The sequence below is a fragment of the Berghia stephanieae genome, chromosome 2 (genome assembly GCF_034508935.2).
Source record: "Berghia stephanieae isolate SIO BIC M18660-M18661 chromosome 2, UCSD_Bste_1.3, whole genome shotgun sequence".
In the NCBI taxonomy this organism is placed as follows: Eukaryota; Metazoa; Mollusca; class Gastropoda; order Nudibranchia; family Aeolidiidae; genus Berghia; species Berghia stephanieae.
Window position 1 is genome coordinate 85,916,630 of NC_088361.1, and position 17,283 is coordinate 85,933,912.

Here is a 17,283-nt window from a genome sequence, read left to right on the forward strand (position 1 = left end):
TCATATTTATTGCATTAACCCCCATTTTTTGAGCAAGAGAGATGATACACTTATCATTAGAGATTGGGAAAAAATCCTGTCCTACGTGCCAGCAGGCAAGATGTGCAGTAACAGTAACAGCAACTGTTTCTTCCACCACACATCAACTCTCTCATGGCTGGTACATTGATTAGGAGAATGTAATTTTTAAAAGGAGGAAATTTCTCCTCTTGACTCAGCACTGATATAGACTTCTTCTTCTATTTAAAACCAAATCAGTGCTTTGTACAGTCGTGTGAATTACAAGGATATTTATTGAGACATCTCAAATATATCAGAAATTATTTCATATGACTATGAATATATTTATTGTTTTAGTCTATATTAAAAATTATTCAACATTTTAAAATAGCCACACAAAAAAAAAACAACAAATAAAAAAAATAAAAATAAAAACTCAAAAAACTAAACAGTCCTATGATATTTGCTTCCAAAATACTGATGTACTCCAATTCTATGGTTCATTTTAGACAATTTGTCAATAAAGAGCAAAAATAAAAAAAATAAAAAATTCAATCAAATAAACTACAATTAACCCGTTGAGGTTGGGAATTGATAACTTTATGCCTTGCCGTTTTCATGATGAAAATAATTAAATTTGCAATTATCATCAGATGAAAAATGAGAGAAATTATGATCTCAAAGAAAAATTCAGTCCATCTGGAAAAGGCTAAAACAAAACAAAATCTATCTAACCTTAGGTTTTCTCTTCCGTAAGCCCAGCGTCACAGAGTTAAATCCACTTTTGTTGAACTGGTTACTGCCACACGCCATCAACCTCCCACTAGCGCAGATCAGAAATGAGTTGTCACTGCCTGCACAAAGGCCCTTTACTTGTTGCTTCAAAGGAATGTCAACCTGGTAACCCAACAATTGGACAGTTGAGAAAATAAACATCGAATTCGGATTCTCATCGTCGATGTGAACTCTCTTCCTCGTCATCCTCATTGTCAAATTGTCATGGTCCTCCTTCTCCTTCTCTTCTACTTTATTCTTATCTTCTTCTTCTTCTTCTTCTTCTTCTTCTTCTTCTTCTTCTTCTTCTTCTTCTTCTTCTTCTTCTTCTTCTTCTTCTTCTTCTTCTTCTTCTTCTTCTTCTTCTTCTTCTTCATCTTCTTCCTCAATGTGATTTAACTAATTTATTTATCTCTCCGTCTATAGTCATCTTCGTCATTGTCATCATCATCATCATCATCATCATCATCATCATCATCATCATCATCTTCATCATCATCATCATCATCATCATCATCATCATCATCATCTCATCATCATTTTTATCCTCATTACCAGCATCATCATCATCATCATCATCATCATCATCATCATCATCACCAACAACATCAACAACAAAACAAAATTTATATCATCAACATTATCACAGCTGTAAACGGCATCTTTACCCTTTGAGGACTATTGAAGTCATCCTCTGTACCAAGACCAAGCCTGCCTGATAAATAAATAAAAATATAAATCAATCAAAAATATATAATGTAGGGAGCAACGAATAATGTAAGGTATCCCAATGCATCATTGACGTTATCATAATGATAAAGATTTCTAATCTGACAAATGCCATAATAAAAAAACAAAAACAAAACAAAAGCATCTGTCAATCTCTTAAAATTGATTATAGGATTTATGCTGGGGAACTAAACAAATCAATGAACAGCTTTTAGGTCTGTTCTATTTTTTTGTATGTGTTTACTTTTAACAAGGCATCTGAAAATTTGCGTTGAATAAAATAAAATATGTCCCTATGCTTCTACGTATTAACGTCTGGATGACTAAGATACTTAAAATTGAATTTATAACCAAAAATATCAATCTTTAGGTTGTGTTTATACGTTTTATTGAGAAGAATGATTACAAAATTTTAGAACAACAAAAGACAACCTTTCATATTTTAACATTTAACATTTTTCATTAGTTTGGCTTTAATTTGACATTTTAGCATCTAAATCATCCCGACCCAATGCAGTTTTGAGACGATTTTATTATGCGATTTCATTGTATATGGATAAAAAGTGAGCCGCACAGTTATTTCTGATTGAAGATATTTGATTCTGTCCCATTCAATCTGTTGAAAAGACTGTGACTGCCCTCTAAAAGACACATTGGAATTGTGCCACCAGGTGTATAAAAAATGCACTCTTAAAAATATACCATTAATTCAACAATTTGAAATTAATTTTCATTTTGCATAATTGCTTTTAATAAGATCACACGTTTAACTTTCTTACCAAACTCTCCTTGGCCCCATGTGTAGACGTCTCCATATCGCGTCAAGGCTATTACATGGGCATCACCACAAGACACTTCCTTTACTGGATGGTCAATAAAAAATTCTACAGGAACCGGCGTCAGCACCTCCTCATCTTCCCCTGCAGTGCCAAGGCATCCATAGTAGTCAGACCCAAAGACGTAAAGGCCTCCCTGATCTTCATAATAGAAAGAGTACATTATAAATTTTGTGACCAATAGTATAAGGAATAAAATACAACTAGACATCCATATTATTCAGAACCTTTTCAAGCATACGAAATTGCAGATCCACTTTTGCCACTTTTCTCTCCAAGTAAACACATTAATTTCAATAATGAATAGATTTATCTATGTTTATCATTTTTATATAACTCACAATCCTCAATTTGGGATAATTTGAATTTGAAACAGACTCCCATTATTATCATTTTTTAATAAGGCCCTTCCATATCAAGGCATTCCATGAAGAAATATAGATAATCAATAAAAAACAAACAAATGATATCAACACGAATCACCCATTTTTGTTCAAAGTAAGCAAACTGAGAGTTAATAATTTGCAAAGGGAAATAAAAACGAAAGTGCCCGAAACGTCACATGCACAGTGCAATACCTTAACTCCCATTATAACATATTTCAAACATTCTAAGCTAGGTCGTGAACTAAAAATTATTTTATCTATCTATTATACGTATTCATATCATAACACTAGTTTGTAATCCGCTATATAACTAAGTAGGCTAGTCCTCAATTGGAAAGTTTCTATACAAGAAGAAAAACAAAACAAAACGAATCCCCCCCCCAAAAAAAATAAAAACACCAAAAAACCCCCAAAAAACACCAACAGCCATGAAGACAACTGGACAAAATATTGGATTATTATATTGAGTTAAACCTCGATGCTGTATCACTTATGTGAATACCAAACTTTATCAATCGAATTTCAAACTTGGTCAGCTTTTTCCAGAATTTTGTTCATAAAAAAAACGAGCAAAGTGTGCCAAATGACTCATTCCATTCTTTTCTTTGCTATTATAATATGTCAATGTGGGAAAAAATCGTTTAGTAGCATACAGATACTACACATTTAGAAATATGATAATAAAATTGTGGCGCTTTTACATTGTGCCCATTTACTTATAAAAGCAAAGTTCTAAGTGCATTACAACCATACAAAAGCATAACATTAACAATTACAAAATAAATAAAATATCGAAGCTAAAAGGAAATATTCTTCCTTCCCATATATACACAATAAGATAAATGGAGCAGATATTCCCCTTTACAAACAATCGCCGTCTTACCAGTAACACAAAGAGTGAAATCCTCCCCACAAGCCACCTGGTCTACAGGAGTGCCTAAGAGAGCATCAACTCGTTTTGGTGCCTTGTAAGATGCCGTGTTCCCATGACCTAGTTGGCCTGACATGCTGACTCCACCTTGTGGATTCTTAGAAATGATATAAACAAACGAGATTATAAAATAGAACACACAACTTAGAGTTCCCTTTATTCATCTCGTGGGCAATTCTATCTCAAGAGTCATTTTAAAAAATTTCATGTAAGACTAAGATAACCCCGGCATTTGTGTACTACGGTAAAGCTAGCAATTGAGGTATTTCTTTTTCAGGTGGAAAAAGCAACAAGAATAAATAAATAAATAAATAAATAAGAGTCCAAAAAAAAAAAAATTTTATATTATTGAAAAAGTTGCAGCACAAAAAACAGCTGATGGGTGATGTTTTTAAACTAAAACTCGAATTCCTCTAGACAAATTTAGCTCATTCTGTATGGCAGGGTCAGTCACTTACTTATGACCAGATGCATACTTACAGCCTTTTAAAACAAAACTTCATCTTTTTTTTCTGTCCAAACGATCAATAAAAATTCAATTAAGAAAAAGAAAGGGTTTTTTAAATTTCTTTATGATATGTATTATTAAAATCAAATATGATTAATATTTTAAAATTCCCTTTTCTTTTTCATCATTCTAAAATAATCATACTTACAGACCAAGTGTAGAGTTCCTTTTCAAAGGTAATTGCAGCAAAATGACTATGGCCACTTGAAGCCTGTATGCACAGAAGAGAACGCCTAATTTTATCAAAAATGTAAATTATGTCAGCTTCAAGTCTTCATAAATTTAGATAAGAAGCTAAAAATGATTAGAACTATTCTTTCCTTTCAAAATAATAATAACCATATACAATTGACACTGAGAAGATAAATTAAATAAAGCATGGAAACGATTCCGTTAACAAAAAATCGTAAAAACAAAATATTTTAACCACGATTTAAAAGGTGTTAAGTGTGCTGAGCTTGTTTTCTGTTCATTTTATATTAGGAAGCTTAGAAACTGAAATATGTAGATCAGTCAACAATATTTTAAAGTTACTAAGAGTCTGTTTTGTGAGTCGTGAAGCACTAAAATGCCATGCACAGTTAAAAAATGCCGGTGATGATGGCTTTTGTAATGAAATAATCCAAAGAATAAATGAATAAATGAATGAATGAATGCTTGAATGAATGAATTAATTAATCAATTAATTATTTGATTCAATGATTAACGTATCGTAATTAAAATACCGAATTACCAACTACCTAACAAATGCATAACTGATCTGACGGTTGAAATGGTGACAGGTTATACTGTATGCATTATCGAAAAAAGAAAGGAAAATTATAAAAAGTATTTTAAAAATACAACAACAAAAAATTGTCTTATAGAAAAAAATTCCTACAATAAGTAAAATCTCTTGGGTTCTTAATTTCAAATATTTTGTCGCACTAAAAAGAAAGAAAAAGGTACTTACTTGAATGGGACTTTTTTCTCGATTGAAGATGTGTAATTTTTGAGGTGTTAATTTTCCACCTCCCCACTGGTACATCTAAGCATAGAAAAAAGAAGGAAATACTTTTGCAAACTCGTAAACAAGTTGTTTTGTGTGTCTATCGTGTAGATGTACTGCTTATAAAATCAAATTTAGGCTTACTTATCAAAAAGATTCAGAATACATCTACGTTTCAAATGAACTGAATGGAGATAAAGATAAAGGGAGTAAATCTGACTCATGAATGAACAACACAAAACAAAAGACGTTTCGGCCTTTTTCATTATATTAGATTGTCATAATAATATAGGCGAAAATTTGTAAATGTGTATGTGTGTGTGTGTGTGTGTGTGTGTGATATATATATATATATATATATATATATATATATATATATATATATATATATATATATATATATATGTATATATATATATATATATATATATATATATATATATATATATATATATATATATATATATATATATATATATATATATCGCAAGAATAAAGTAGGGGGATGAGGGGAAGGGGTTATTGGAGAATACTAGACAGCAATAGTGTTATTAGTGGTCCCCTACCTCCGCTGTTAAGATATCTCTAGTATTCTCCAATAACCCCCCCCCCCCCCCCCCAGACTCTCTCCTCTCTCCTCTCTCTCTCTCTCTCTCTCTCTCTCTCTCTCTCTCTCTCTCTCTCTCTCTCTCTCTCTCTCTCTCTCTCTCTCTCTCCTTTTTTTTTTCAATATTTTAACAACGGAGGTAGGGGACCACTAATAACACTATTGCTGTCTAATATTCTCTAATAACCCCCCCTACCTTATTCTTGAGAGAGATATATATATATATGTATATATACGAGGGCTCTTTCAGAAATAACCGAAAAATGCCCATTGCTCAACAACCAGTGGAGATTTTTTAATTCTGTAAACGACATGATATTCCTTATTTCCTTACGGATATTCCCAGAAATAATGAAGTGCATCATTTTTCACAATGAATTTCTAGACGATTTTAAAGATGGCGGCCCACCTTGAAACTTGGTCAAAGGAGGAAATCAGAGCTGTCATACGTTTTTTGAACGCCAAAAGTCTGAATCCTACCGAAATTCATAAAGAACTTCAGAGTGTATATGGTGAGCATGTTATAAGCCGTACACAAGTCTATCACTGGTGTAATTTGTTTGAGCCGGCCATTCCGACTTGACAGACAGGGAAGGGAGAGGGCGTTCGATAACAGCGACGTCAGAAGACAATGTGAGGCGAGTTGATGAGCTTATTCGTCAAGAGAGGAGGTTGAAACTTCATGAAATCGCAAGCAGTCTTGAAATTTCGGAAACTTCTGTCCATAGAATTGTATTTGATTAACATGGCTACAGAAAAGTCAGCGCAAGATGGGTTCCTAAGCAATTGACAGACAATCATAAAGAACAAAGATTGGACATCTGCAGGGAACTTTTGAGAAGAAGCAAGAGCTCACGCAGGGTTCACGGGCATACTGCCAATGCCGGCGGAGACTTTCTAGGGTACGATGTGACTTTTCTTGACAGCATAGTTACCGGTGATGAGACTTGGTAGCACCATTGCACCCCAGAAACAAAGCAAGATTCGATGACATGGAAACATCCATCCTCACCTGTCGCGAAGAAATTCAAAGTCATGCGGTCAGCAAAGAAAATAATGGGAACTGTTTTCTGGGACAGTCGTGGTGTTATTCTGTTCGAAACCTTACAACCTGGAGAAACAATCAATGCTGCAAGGTGCTGCCAAACTCTTGACAAGCTTAGGGAGGCCATTCGCAGAAAGCGCCCAGGGCAGTTGACCAACGGGGTCATTTTGCAACACGACAACGCTACACCCCACACAGCACGAGTGACGCAAGGTTGGCTAGAGAAATATGGATGGGAGATTTTGCCACACCCACCACACAGTCCAGACCTCGCACCATCTGATTATCACCTCTTTGGGCCACTGAAACGTGAGCTGGCAGGAAAGCGCTTTGATGTCGATGAAGAGCTTTTTGACCATGTGCGGAAATGGCTACAAAACCTTGACAGGAATTTCTTCCGAGAGGGTATCTATTCCATGGTGCGGCGTTGGCAGAAGTGTGTCGACAGACTTGGCTGTTACGTAGAGAAATGAAGGACGAGTCAAGGTATGAACACGTGCAAGAATTTTGTTGATAGCATAAAAAATGCGGATTTTACAGGCATTTTTCGGTTAATTATGAAAGAGCCCTCGTATATATATATATATATATATATATATATATATATATATATAGTTTTGATATCATTATGTCATCTCATTGTCGCTCTCTCTCTCTCTCTCTCTCTCTCCTCTCTCTCTCTCTCTCTCTCTCTCTCTCTCTCTCTTCCACTGCACACACACACACACACACACACACACACACACACACACACACACATACACATTTACAAATTTTCGCCTATATTATTATGACAATCTAATATAAATATATATGTATTTTGTGTTTACTTGAAAAAGGCCAAAGGCCAAAACGTCGTTTGTTTTGTGTTGTTCATTCATGAGTCAGATTTACTCCCTTTATCTTTATCTCCATTTTATTGACTCATTTAGACACCTCTATTTATTAGTTAAATGAACTGAAGCTCTGTTAATTAGTCAAAGATCGTATTCCTTTTAGATCGCTATTACAAATAATCTAGAGTTAAAGCTGAATCAAAAAGAATCTAAAATGTTTGAGATTCAAAGGGAATAGTAAGAAAGCTGCTAAAAAACAATGAACCGTATAATTCCTCAGCATCAGAAAATATCGTAAAGCATATTGGTTATATCATCCGTTATTCGTTTTTATTAAAGACTTAGTTGCTGTTTGGAATTTCTTTTGTGTATCTAAGTTTCTTAAAACATTTTTAATACATATAAAATAAAATCATGCCTACCTCGCACATGGTAGAACTAACTACAGATACAGTGTTACTTGTGGACGCCACTGACAATTTGGCTCGTCGGGTTACAGAATTAAGTTGGTAGACTTTCTGTTCCATTTCTGATGATGAGGAAAACACCTCATTATTTGAGAGGATTTCATCTGCTGTTGGCCTCTTTTCTGGGTCCTAAAAAGTTTAAGTTAATCAAAATTATCAACCATACAGTTTTCGAAGAGCAGATGGAAGTAACCATATACACATGTATATTAAAGTTTTATTTTCATCTATTGTTTTACCCTGGATTAAATAAAACAAGTGCTGAGTGTACGGAGGAAATCAATAACTAAAATAAAAAATAATAATTGCCACTTATCTCCAGCGAGCAATGCTTTGCCATATGTGTAAAAAAGAAAAGGCAAACAGTAGTTTATCATTTAAACTCTTAACTTCAAATAATTAATACATTAATAAATAAATAAATAAATAAATGAATTAATTAATGAATAAATCAGTAAATAAATAAATAAATCAGTAAATAAATAAATAAATAAATAAATAAATAAATAAATAAATAAATAAATAAATAAATAAATAAATAAATAAATAAATAAATAAATAAATAAATAAATAAATAAATAAATAAATAAAAAGTGAAATTATAAAATGGAAAAGGGTAATTCCTGAGAAATGTTATTTACTTATTCAAGAAGGAGTCAAAAAGAGAGAAAAAACCGGCATGTAAAGAAATCGAATTAAAATGGTAAATCGGCACATGGTGAGGCTGTGATAAATTGAAATACAAGTGAATAAATTACATTAACTATTTTGAGATATTCTATTCATCAAAAGATGCAAAACCCTTATATTAATCAAAACTAAATGGAAAGATTCTCCTGCATATATAGGGACCTGAATATAAAAGGACAATTGATTTTTTTAAATTTTTATTTGACATTTTAAAAAATATTCTCTCAACAGGAACCCACCATTGTCACAGTCGAAGAGTTAGTACATTTTTAAAGTATTAGGATCATACCATAACGATAAGTCGGGATACGTATTAAGGGCATGACACAGTCTGGGCACATGTTCATTTAATAATACTGTATATAGGTCTACAAAAGACTTAAAAAGAATAACACCAAGTCATTTCACATAAAGCAGCCACAAAGAAACACAGAGAACAGAGACTGAGATCATCTCTTTACAGCCTACACCCGAAAGGATCATAAGCCTTAAGTAAGTTAGAATGAAATAAAATATTAATACCTTTTGAAGCATGGAATCAACAAGAGAACGGATACTTTCACTGTATGTTGTGCTGATGGTGGAATGGTCAGATTCGGATATGACTATCTGCCAGGCAAGTTTCAGGGGGTTCTGGGAAGAATAGTATAAAATTTGTTTAATTAAAACTTCTCTTTAAAAATTTTAGAATATAGGTAATTTGTGGTTCGCTTTTGACCCAAGGATCAGTGCATAACTGCTTATTTGTGTCATCCCATTTTTTAAGCAAATATTAAAGAAAGTGATAACAGTCTTTAAGTATTGTTGGTTTTCTTTTTAACGCCTTTATAAATAAGGCTAAATTTATCTAGGTGTATCAATAAATTAAGGGTTCCATCGATAATTTAAAAATAGAATTAACTTTATAAATAGCTAAATAAAGTGTGAATATACTTGGTATTGCATCATATTACCATCTTTACTTGAACTTAAATTTTTAAAAAGGGTTCAGGTCCAGGAAATTCTTTAGAAGGGAGAAATTAAATACTTCTATTCATAAACTTGTTATTTCAATTCAACCAATAGATTTGGAATACTACTGAAACATTTAAAGAAGTCTTACCGTTGCTTGATAAGTCTTGGTAAGAGTTAGCATTTCATACAGAACACAGCCCAGGGCCCATATATCACTCTTGAAATTATACCTTAAAAAGAAAAAGAAAATTACGAATTAAAAATCGGGAAATATTTAAAATTGAGGAATCAGAGATAATACCACAAATACCATACCATTCACAATTTACAATATCTACTATAAAGATGAAGGAGGCCCACAGTAAGGCGATATAATTTTTTTTTAATGATGAAGACAAAGAAGAAGAACGAGGAGGATGTGTAGCAGGAAGGAGGAGCAGGGGGAGGGAGAAGAGGAGGGTGATGACAATAATGATGAGGAAAAAAGAAGCAAGAGGAAAAAAAAGGAGTAACTATAGAACTTGTTTGCTATACTCTGAGCTATGAGTTTTAGAAAAATGAAAGCTTATCTTAAAATAGATAAATAAAAAAAGTTTAAAATCTTTTAGCACATCTGAAAGGAATAAATAAATTATACGTGACCCATCGCCAATAAACGTTATTATATTACGAAGAATCTGATGATTAAAACCAAATTTTGAGCTTAACTTATGAAAATTATGTTGAAATCCTTATTAAATCCTTCTTGTTCATGGAGGACAGTGCTTTTTCCTTTCCTCTCTTAGACATTAAAAAAAAAGTTATTTTGATAGTAAATTTGATTCCCTTTTTATAGTTCTTTCCAACATAATACCAGATTGGGGAGGTAGGTTTTTTTTTTTTTTTTTCTACCATTAGATTATCATATTTAAATCTCAGTACTTACCTGTGGCCCATCATAATCTCAGGAGACATGTAATAGGGTGTTCCAACTATCTGCAATAATTACAAGATTTATAATATGTTGAGAATTTAAGTAACATCCTAAATATAATTTCTCTTGATATAATATATGCCTGAGGTAGGATCTTTTTCAGAATTCAAGTCAATGTAAGTATATTGCTATACATAAGGTTTGAATCGTGTTCTAAGAGAACAGATATCAATTTTTTTTTGTTAATTAAACAACTTTGGTTAATTAAAAAGAGAATTTAATATTATGTTATGATTATTTAACAATTTAAACTATTACAGAAGCATTTTTCACTACAAGAGTTGCAAATCATCAAATTCTCAAAAATATATTATGTATCTTCCAAATCTCTAAAAAAAAAACAACAAATGTAACAATTACTTAATAACAATGTCGACTTTCTGCCAGGGTAACAAAAATCAGAAAAGACTTGGATTTCAAAAAATGTATAAGTGTTACTTACTGATTCAGCCATTTCGTTTTTAGATTCAAGAAATCTTGAGATTCCAAAATCACCCAATTTGACCAGACCCAACTTTGTAAGGAAAATGTTCAAAGTCTTAATATCTCTGAGAATGTTGGTATAAAAAAATGTATATAAACTTATGCTATTGAAAAATAACTGTATTTGTAAGAATTCAATGTATATATGTACACGTTCCTACTTGCATTAGGAGGTGGGGAGATCCTTGGCTAGTTCAAAAGCTTTGAAAAATAAGTTCTACACAGTTACAACTAAGGTAAAACATTGGGTCATAATAAGCACAAGTTCGCCACTTCAAGATTGACATTATATAAGAATCAGAGTACTTTGACATAAGATTTATTTCCCAATACTTATGCATTGCTATTTATAATCTACAGGATATATAATGGTTAGGATTTGAAATAAAAATGTCACTTCGGCTCCAATATCAATTTTTTTCTCCTGAAGTTTTTCTACCTAACAATTTTTTTCTTTTTAACCCTCTCCTTACCACCCATCTGTGGTGTTTCATTCATCCTGTTTTGTTGATAAAGGGGAAACCCGAAACATCCATTTGGTCTGTTTTGTAATTAAATTGAAGCTTACATTCAATTTCACATTATTATTTATTTATTCGAGCTTCGAGAAGCAACATTTACATTACCACCCATAGGAGAATCGTCACATTTGTTACGATGCCGCCAACGTTTTTGTCATTCTAATTTCTTTTGTAAATCATAATATTAATACTGTGTTGAAGAGCTCGATTAGCAAAAAAATATCTTTATATAGCAGGAACCTACAGCTTTTGTGTTTGAGTCAATTAAATCTATTTTTGTATAGGTTGGGTGTGAAGTTTTGGGAAAAATCTGGAAAATGGCCAGTAAAGGAAGAGTTAATGAAAAAAAATCATGGAATTAAGTGATAAGCATTAGTTTATTCGATACAATCAAAGCTTTATAACTCATACAAAAATATATATCTACTTCAATCATCAAAGCTGATTGTCCACTTTTTGTTTATTCCTCTTAGATTCACAGCTTCACAAAACAAAACAAAAATCCAAGAGGAAATTACTGCTCCAACCGCACATGCCTAGATTGATTTTATATTGAATCATATCAAACCTGTGAATGATGCCATATTGATGAATGTAGATGAGAGCAGAAACCAGCTGAAATAGGAACCAAGTAACATCCTGTGGAAGAATTTGTTTATACCATATTATTAAACAAAATAACTGGAAATGTAATCAATAAATGTAATAATTATTTTTCAAAGAAACACCACATATATTATGATATATCACATTTTGTCTTCATAGGTAAAATTGAATTGTCCTCAAATTCAACGACCGTGTATTGTGTGATAGTTTCATGTGACAATAATTCTTTAACTCTTTCTGTTCATTCCTGTTCAATTGCACATTAGTTATTGTTTCAGAGACAAACAAAATCCCTATACAGACACACACACTCACACAGACAGACACATATATATGTGTGCTATATGGTGTAGTAGTATGACACTTGCCTTCAGATCGGATGGTCCTGGTTTCCAGTCCCGAGTGGTGAATAGTTAAGTTCTTGGAAAAGACTTTCTACTCACATACTTTCACTGTACTCAGTGTAAAATGAGTACCTGGCCATTAACAATGTTGTCTCTGTCCAGAAATAATATCGCCTAACATTGTTGTTGTTGGTTAGGGACCCCTTGTAAAGTGCTTTGAGCACTTTTAGTGGATATTGCATTATATAAAAGCTCAAGTTTTTGTTTTATGTATATCATTTAATATAATTACATAAGAGTAAAGAATGACGGACATTACTTTTTCTGGCCAGAGTTTTCTGCTGTTTTCAATCCTATCATGTAGTGTCCCGCCTGAAAAAGAAAATAAAAAAGGAAAAACAACAAAATTGCCAGGAGTAAAAAGACTTCAACGACATTGATAAACATGTGACTCCAGACTAAGCTTTCCCACAGATTATTGTTTCTTCGTATACACAAATACACGTTGAAAAATATAACAAAATTTTGCAGAAAGACCATGGCATTTTGCAAAAATGGGAAAAGAAATGGAATTATAAATATAATGTATATTTCAAAGCGTTGAGAACTATAAAATTTAATCAATAAAACTTAATTATACCAGTCGTAGCCAAATCTTAGATAAAACTATGAAATAAAATAAAAATTTTAAAAAAATAAATAAATAAAACTTACCATTTGCATATTCCATTTCAATAAACAACGTATCTCCATCAACAAAGTGGTTGTAATAGCTAACGATATTTCCATGGTTGATGATCGATAAAATGTCAATCTCTCCTTGAGAATCTTTCCTCTGCTTATCATTGAGCCTTGCCAAATTTACTTCCTTCCATACGACTAGACTATTATCCTGGAATAAAAGCGTGTGTTATTCATTATGTCATGAATTCGGCTTTAATGAAAGAAAAAAGAAATTTTTCAGAGAATACATGGATACAAATAACTCTTCAAGAAAAACATTAGGGAAGTGTCTAGGGAGACCAAGATTTTGGTCTCCCTAGCCAAAATCGGCCAATTTGGCTAGGGGGACCAAGATTTTGGTTTCCCTAGTCATAGTCATATTGGTCGATTTTGGCTAGGGAGACCAAAATCTTGGTCTCCCTAGCCAAAGTGGCTCATTTAGGCTAGGGAGACCAAGATTTTGGTCTCCCTAGCCAAAATCGACCAATTTGGCTAGGGAGACCAAAATCTTGGTCTCCCTAGCCTCTACCAAACATTAGATGCGTATCCCATAATTTGCTGAAAACTCTGAAATCCTGGCGCGCCTAAAACTGACAGTCGATCGTTTTAATAAGAAAAATTAACCGCTCCTAACCATTAAGTAAGCTAATGTGATTATGGTTCTTCATTGTTAAAATAATGGATTCATATATCTCGCGACGTCGAAAAGGAAGAGAAAAAGGCGAGTAGTGCATGAGTGCATGAAAATTTGTATTATTTAAAAATCGATTGAAACTTGGAGTTCGGACGGCATTAGGTTTTAATCAAGAACAAAATACTTAAAACAAACCTCTGTCTTACGATACAAAATTGCCTCTCCAAACGCACCACTTCCAAGAACCCGCACAAATATGTAAGACGATGGTGTCAAAGGAGCGAGATCCTCTTCTTCGGCGGCCATTATTGTAAACAACTCGTAGCTAATGATAAGAGTTATTGTTCTTTATAAAATGGAATCGTCAGATAATTTTTATAAGAAAATTCAATCGAATCCTAGAAATCTTTATTTTAATCTTTTATTATTCTTTCTTTTTTTTTTTTTACAGCCCAATATAAAGAGATTCTTCGCTCTCGACACAAAGTATTTATTACTTTAGCAGGAAAAAAAAAATTGGAAATTCCCATTTCATACACTAATAGTTCAAGTCACCTGATAGGCGTCCATTTGTTCATTCCACTGCCCTTACCGCTTACAGTCATGTAGGTACCTCGTCACTCCTGAGTCGAGAAGAGTAATGTGTTTTAAAAGGACTGAAAGCATATTTTGATATGGACCAAATCAACAATATAGGATGGCAAAGTTTTGCACACATGGATATTGTCAACCATCCAGTTCCAGTTACTCATGCATACTTTACCTTTGTCCGCCAAAAGAATGTTTTCAGCGTTGCTCTGTCTTTCCGTCACTTTTTATATAGCATTTTTTTTTTTACAAACAAAATTTTTCATTTCAATCTTTCCTTGATTGCCCCTGTTCCAATTAACTTGTTAATTAATTCTTTAAATCAAAATTCCTCCTGTAATACTGTTTATATATCTGAACGGCTCTCACTCAGTTAAAAATATTGGCCAATAATGAATATACCTACAGTATATCAGCTTTTAACAAGTTAACTGCTGTACTCTGAAAAAAAAACATGTAGATATAGTAAGAAAATTGGCCAGGAAACTCGTTCATTTATCGATCGATTAAAATGACCTTCATCATGGCAAAAACAATCAAATCTGAGATTCCAGAGTACGGCAGTTAAGATTTAAAAAGGACAATATGCTCATCACAACCTAAATGTTTGTAGTTTCTGAATCAACCAACTACTGACATTTGATTATATTGACATTTCCACTTAAAAAAAACGATTTTCTTCGTTTTCCAAATCCCGACTTAATACAGCTTCGAGGCGTGGGGTCACAAATGTATCGGGCTCGGGAGCGTTCCGGGTTTTTGTTCTTTTTAAATAGTTACATTCAATTTTGTCTAGTACTACTAGTAGTTTTTTGTTTGTTTTCTTTTACATTGAACAGCGTTTATTTAGCAGCTTAATATTCACCTAGAATGACCAGATCATCCCTATTTCTTTCGAATTTCCATTCTCACTGTTCCTCAGCCTCATTTTACCCTTCGTCTTGATTTCTGTCATGTCTTTTTTTAAAATTTAAATCGCAGATCCGTATTTTTGTTGGGGTTTTTTTTGTTTGTACCTACCTGTGGTCTTGTATACGCGCAACGTTTCTCATCGTTACGTGCGGCTATACCTATGGTCTTGTGGTATGACACTCGCTTTTCTGCGCATAGTTGAGTCCTTGGAAAAGGCTCTTTACTCACATTTGCTCACCGTACTCATGTGTAAGATGAGTACCTAGCCGTTAACAGCGTTGTCTCGGTCGGAAGAAAATGTAATATCGCCTAACAGGCATCATGTCTCGTTCTACACGTTACGTGTTACTGTTGGTCAGGGACCCTTTGTAAAGCGCTTTGAGCACATTTAGTGGATATTGCTCTATATAAAGGCTCAAGTTTTACAGCAAAATTGACTAGATACCGGTACCATCTTTTTTTTTCAGGTGAAAAACAGTAATGTGGTAAAATTTCAGTTCCAGATTATTAACAGACGAGTTGTGTTAACGTTTCATGTTTCCTTTTGACTCTCAATAAGACGCAAAGCACTCGGTAGTGTTGGTTACCGAGGCTTGTAAAATGAATGCATACCTGTCTACTTGGAACAATTTCAAAATCAGTAGCCAACACATAATTCATCAGTAATAAATGGTACAATTTTAGTAATACTCCACCAATTAACAACAACAAAATACTGCGTATCTACAACCTTCTATACTTAAAATAAATGTTGTTGACCTCCACCATTACGAGCTGGCAATCGACTAAGCTATCATGGGTGTGAACTGAGCAGTAGCCTTTTAACCTAAAGGGAACATTTTTTTTTCTTTCTTTGATAACTGCGGAAACTTAAAAGAAAAAAATAAATTTTTTTTATTTCTCTCTAATACTACGACCAAATTGCTGTGAAATCAAAAATTTCTTCCATTTCCGTATGTCCGAATTTGTTACCTAATTTCCGTAACAATTACAGACCATCTGTAAAAGTAGGCAGGTATGTGAATGCATGGCTACAGTCCCTGGGGGGCAGTGTATGTTTTGTTTTTAAGGGTTTTACGGCGCTTGCAACACATTAAGGTCATATAAGCTCCAGTAAAAATGAAGAAAATCGGATAGTAAAAAGTTCTAGAGTTACAATTAGAGCACCCAAGAAAAGGTAAGACAAAGGGGAATTGGTTCAAATAGGAAACAGATGTAGACTCCAAGAGCACACAATCAAAGTACTTAGTTTGAGATCACCTTAAAGTCTCATCCAGACACAAGCACAGGTCCCAACTAAGAGGGATACAGTCAAATATTTACAAAATCATACATAATTAAAATATTAACTAAACAGTACAGTGCATAACAGAGAGATGATTTACAAGGAAAAAAATATCATCTCCCAATACTCTAACTATACATTTGACTGTTTCCCTCCCAGCCAGGACTCCGACCAGGGCCAGGAAAAAACAAGTAATCTCATTCCAAGACAAAGACAGAAAGCATGTTGGAAAACAGATATAAGGGGATAGAAGACACAGTATGTACCTCCCTGCCTGCTATGGGAGGTCAGTGTAAATGAACGCCTCCTACGCCACATCACAAAGTTGTATTATCATGGGACAAGAACATCAGACAGGGACAAAATAGATCAACTCTCCCCCTTCTCCCAACACGATCACGGTTTTTATGAAGATTGTCAGGCCTTGCGACTCTATACTATTAGGTTATAGTTATAGATAAAA

General features: G+C 33.3%; 1 protein-coding gene across 3 annotated transcripts in view; it reads right to left on the minus strand.

Moving 5' to 3' along the window:
- The window catches only part of LOC144965718 (serine/threonine-protein kinase Nek9-like), a 32,076-nt gene extending 17,355 nt beyond the window's left edge, over nucleotides 1–14,721 (minus strand). The window contains exons 1-15 of one of the 3 annotated variants that reach the window (XM_078901340.1): nucleotides 14,591–14,721; nucleotides 13,393–13,570; nucleotides 12,998–13,050; nucleotides 12,297–12,367; nucleotides 11,167–11,272; nucleotides 10,677–10,726; nucleotides 9,900–9,981; nucleotides 9,320–9,430; nucleotides 8,063–8,236; nucleotides 5,117–5,191; nucleotides 4,313–4,375; nucleotides 3,609–3,753; nucleotides 2,283–2,480; nucleotides 1,443–1,489; nucleotides 736–897 (exon numbers count right to left, since the gene is read on the minus strand). In XM_078901340.1, the coding sequence (XP_078757466.1) occupies nucleotides 736–897; nucleotides 1,443–1,489; nucleotides 2,283–2,480; nucleotides 3,609–3,753; nucleotides 4,313–4,375; nucleotides 5,117–5,191; nucleotides 8,063–8,236; nucleotides 9,320–9,430; nucleotides 9,900–9,981; nucleotides 10,677–10,726; nucleotides 11,167–11,272; nucleotides 12,297–12,367; nucleotides 12,998–13,050; nucleotides 13,393–13,570; nucleotides 14,591–14,605 (1,530 nt within the window). In that variant the 5' untranslated portion in view covers nucleotides 14,606–14,721. Of the gene's footprint in view, nucleotides 1–735; nucleotides 898–1,442; nucleotides 1,490–2,282; nucleotides 2,481–3,608; nucleotides 3,754–4,312; nucleotides 4,376–5,116; nucleotides 5,192–8,062; nucleotides 8,237–9,319; nucleotides 9,431–9,899; nucleotides 9,982–10,676; nucleotides 10,727–11,166; nucleotides 11,273–12,296; nucleotides 12,368–12,997; nucleotides 13,051–13,392; nucleotides 13,571–14,230; nucleotides 14,410–14,590 lie in introns of those variants that run through there. The other 2 variants (XM_078901338.1, XM_078901339.1) reach the window with 2 other exon arrangements.
- Nucleotides 14,722–17,283: the final 2,562 nt, after the last annotated feature.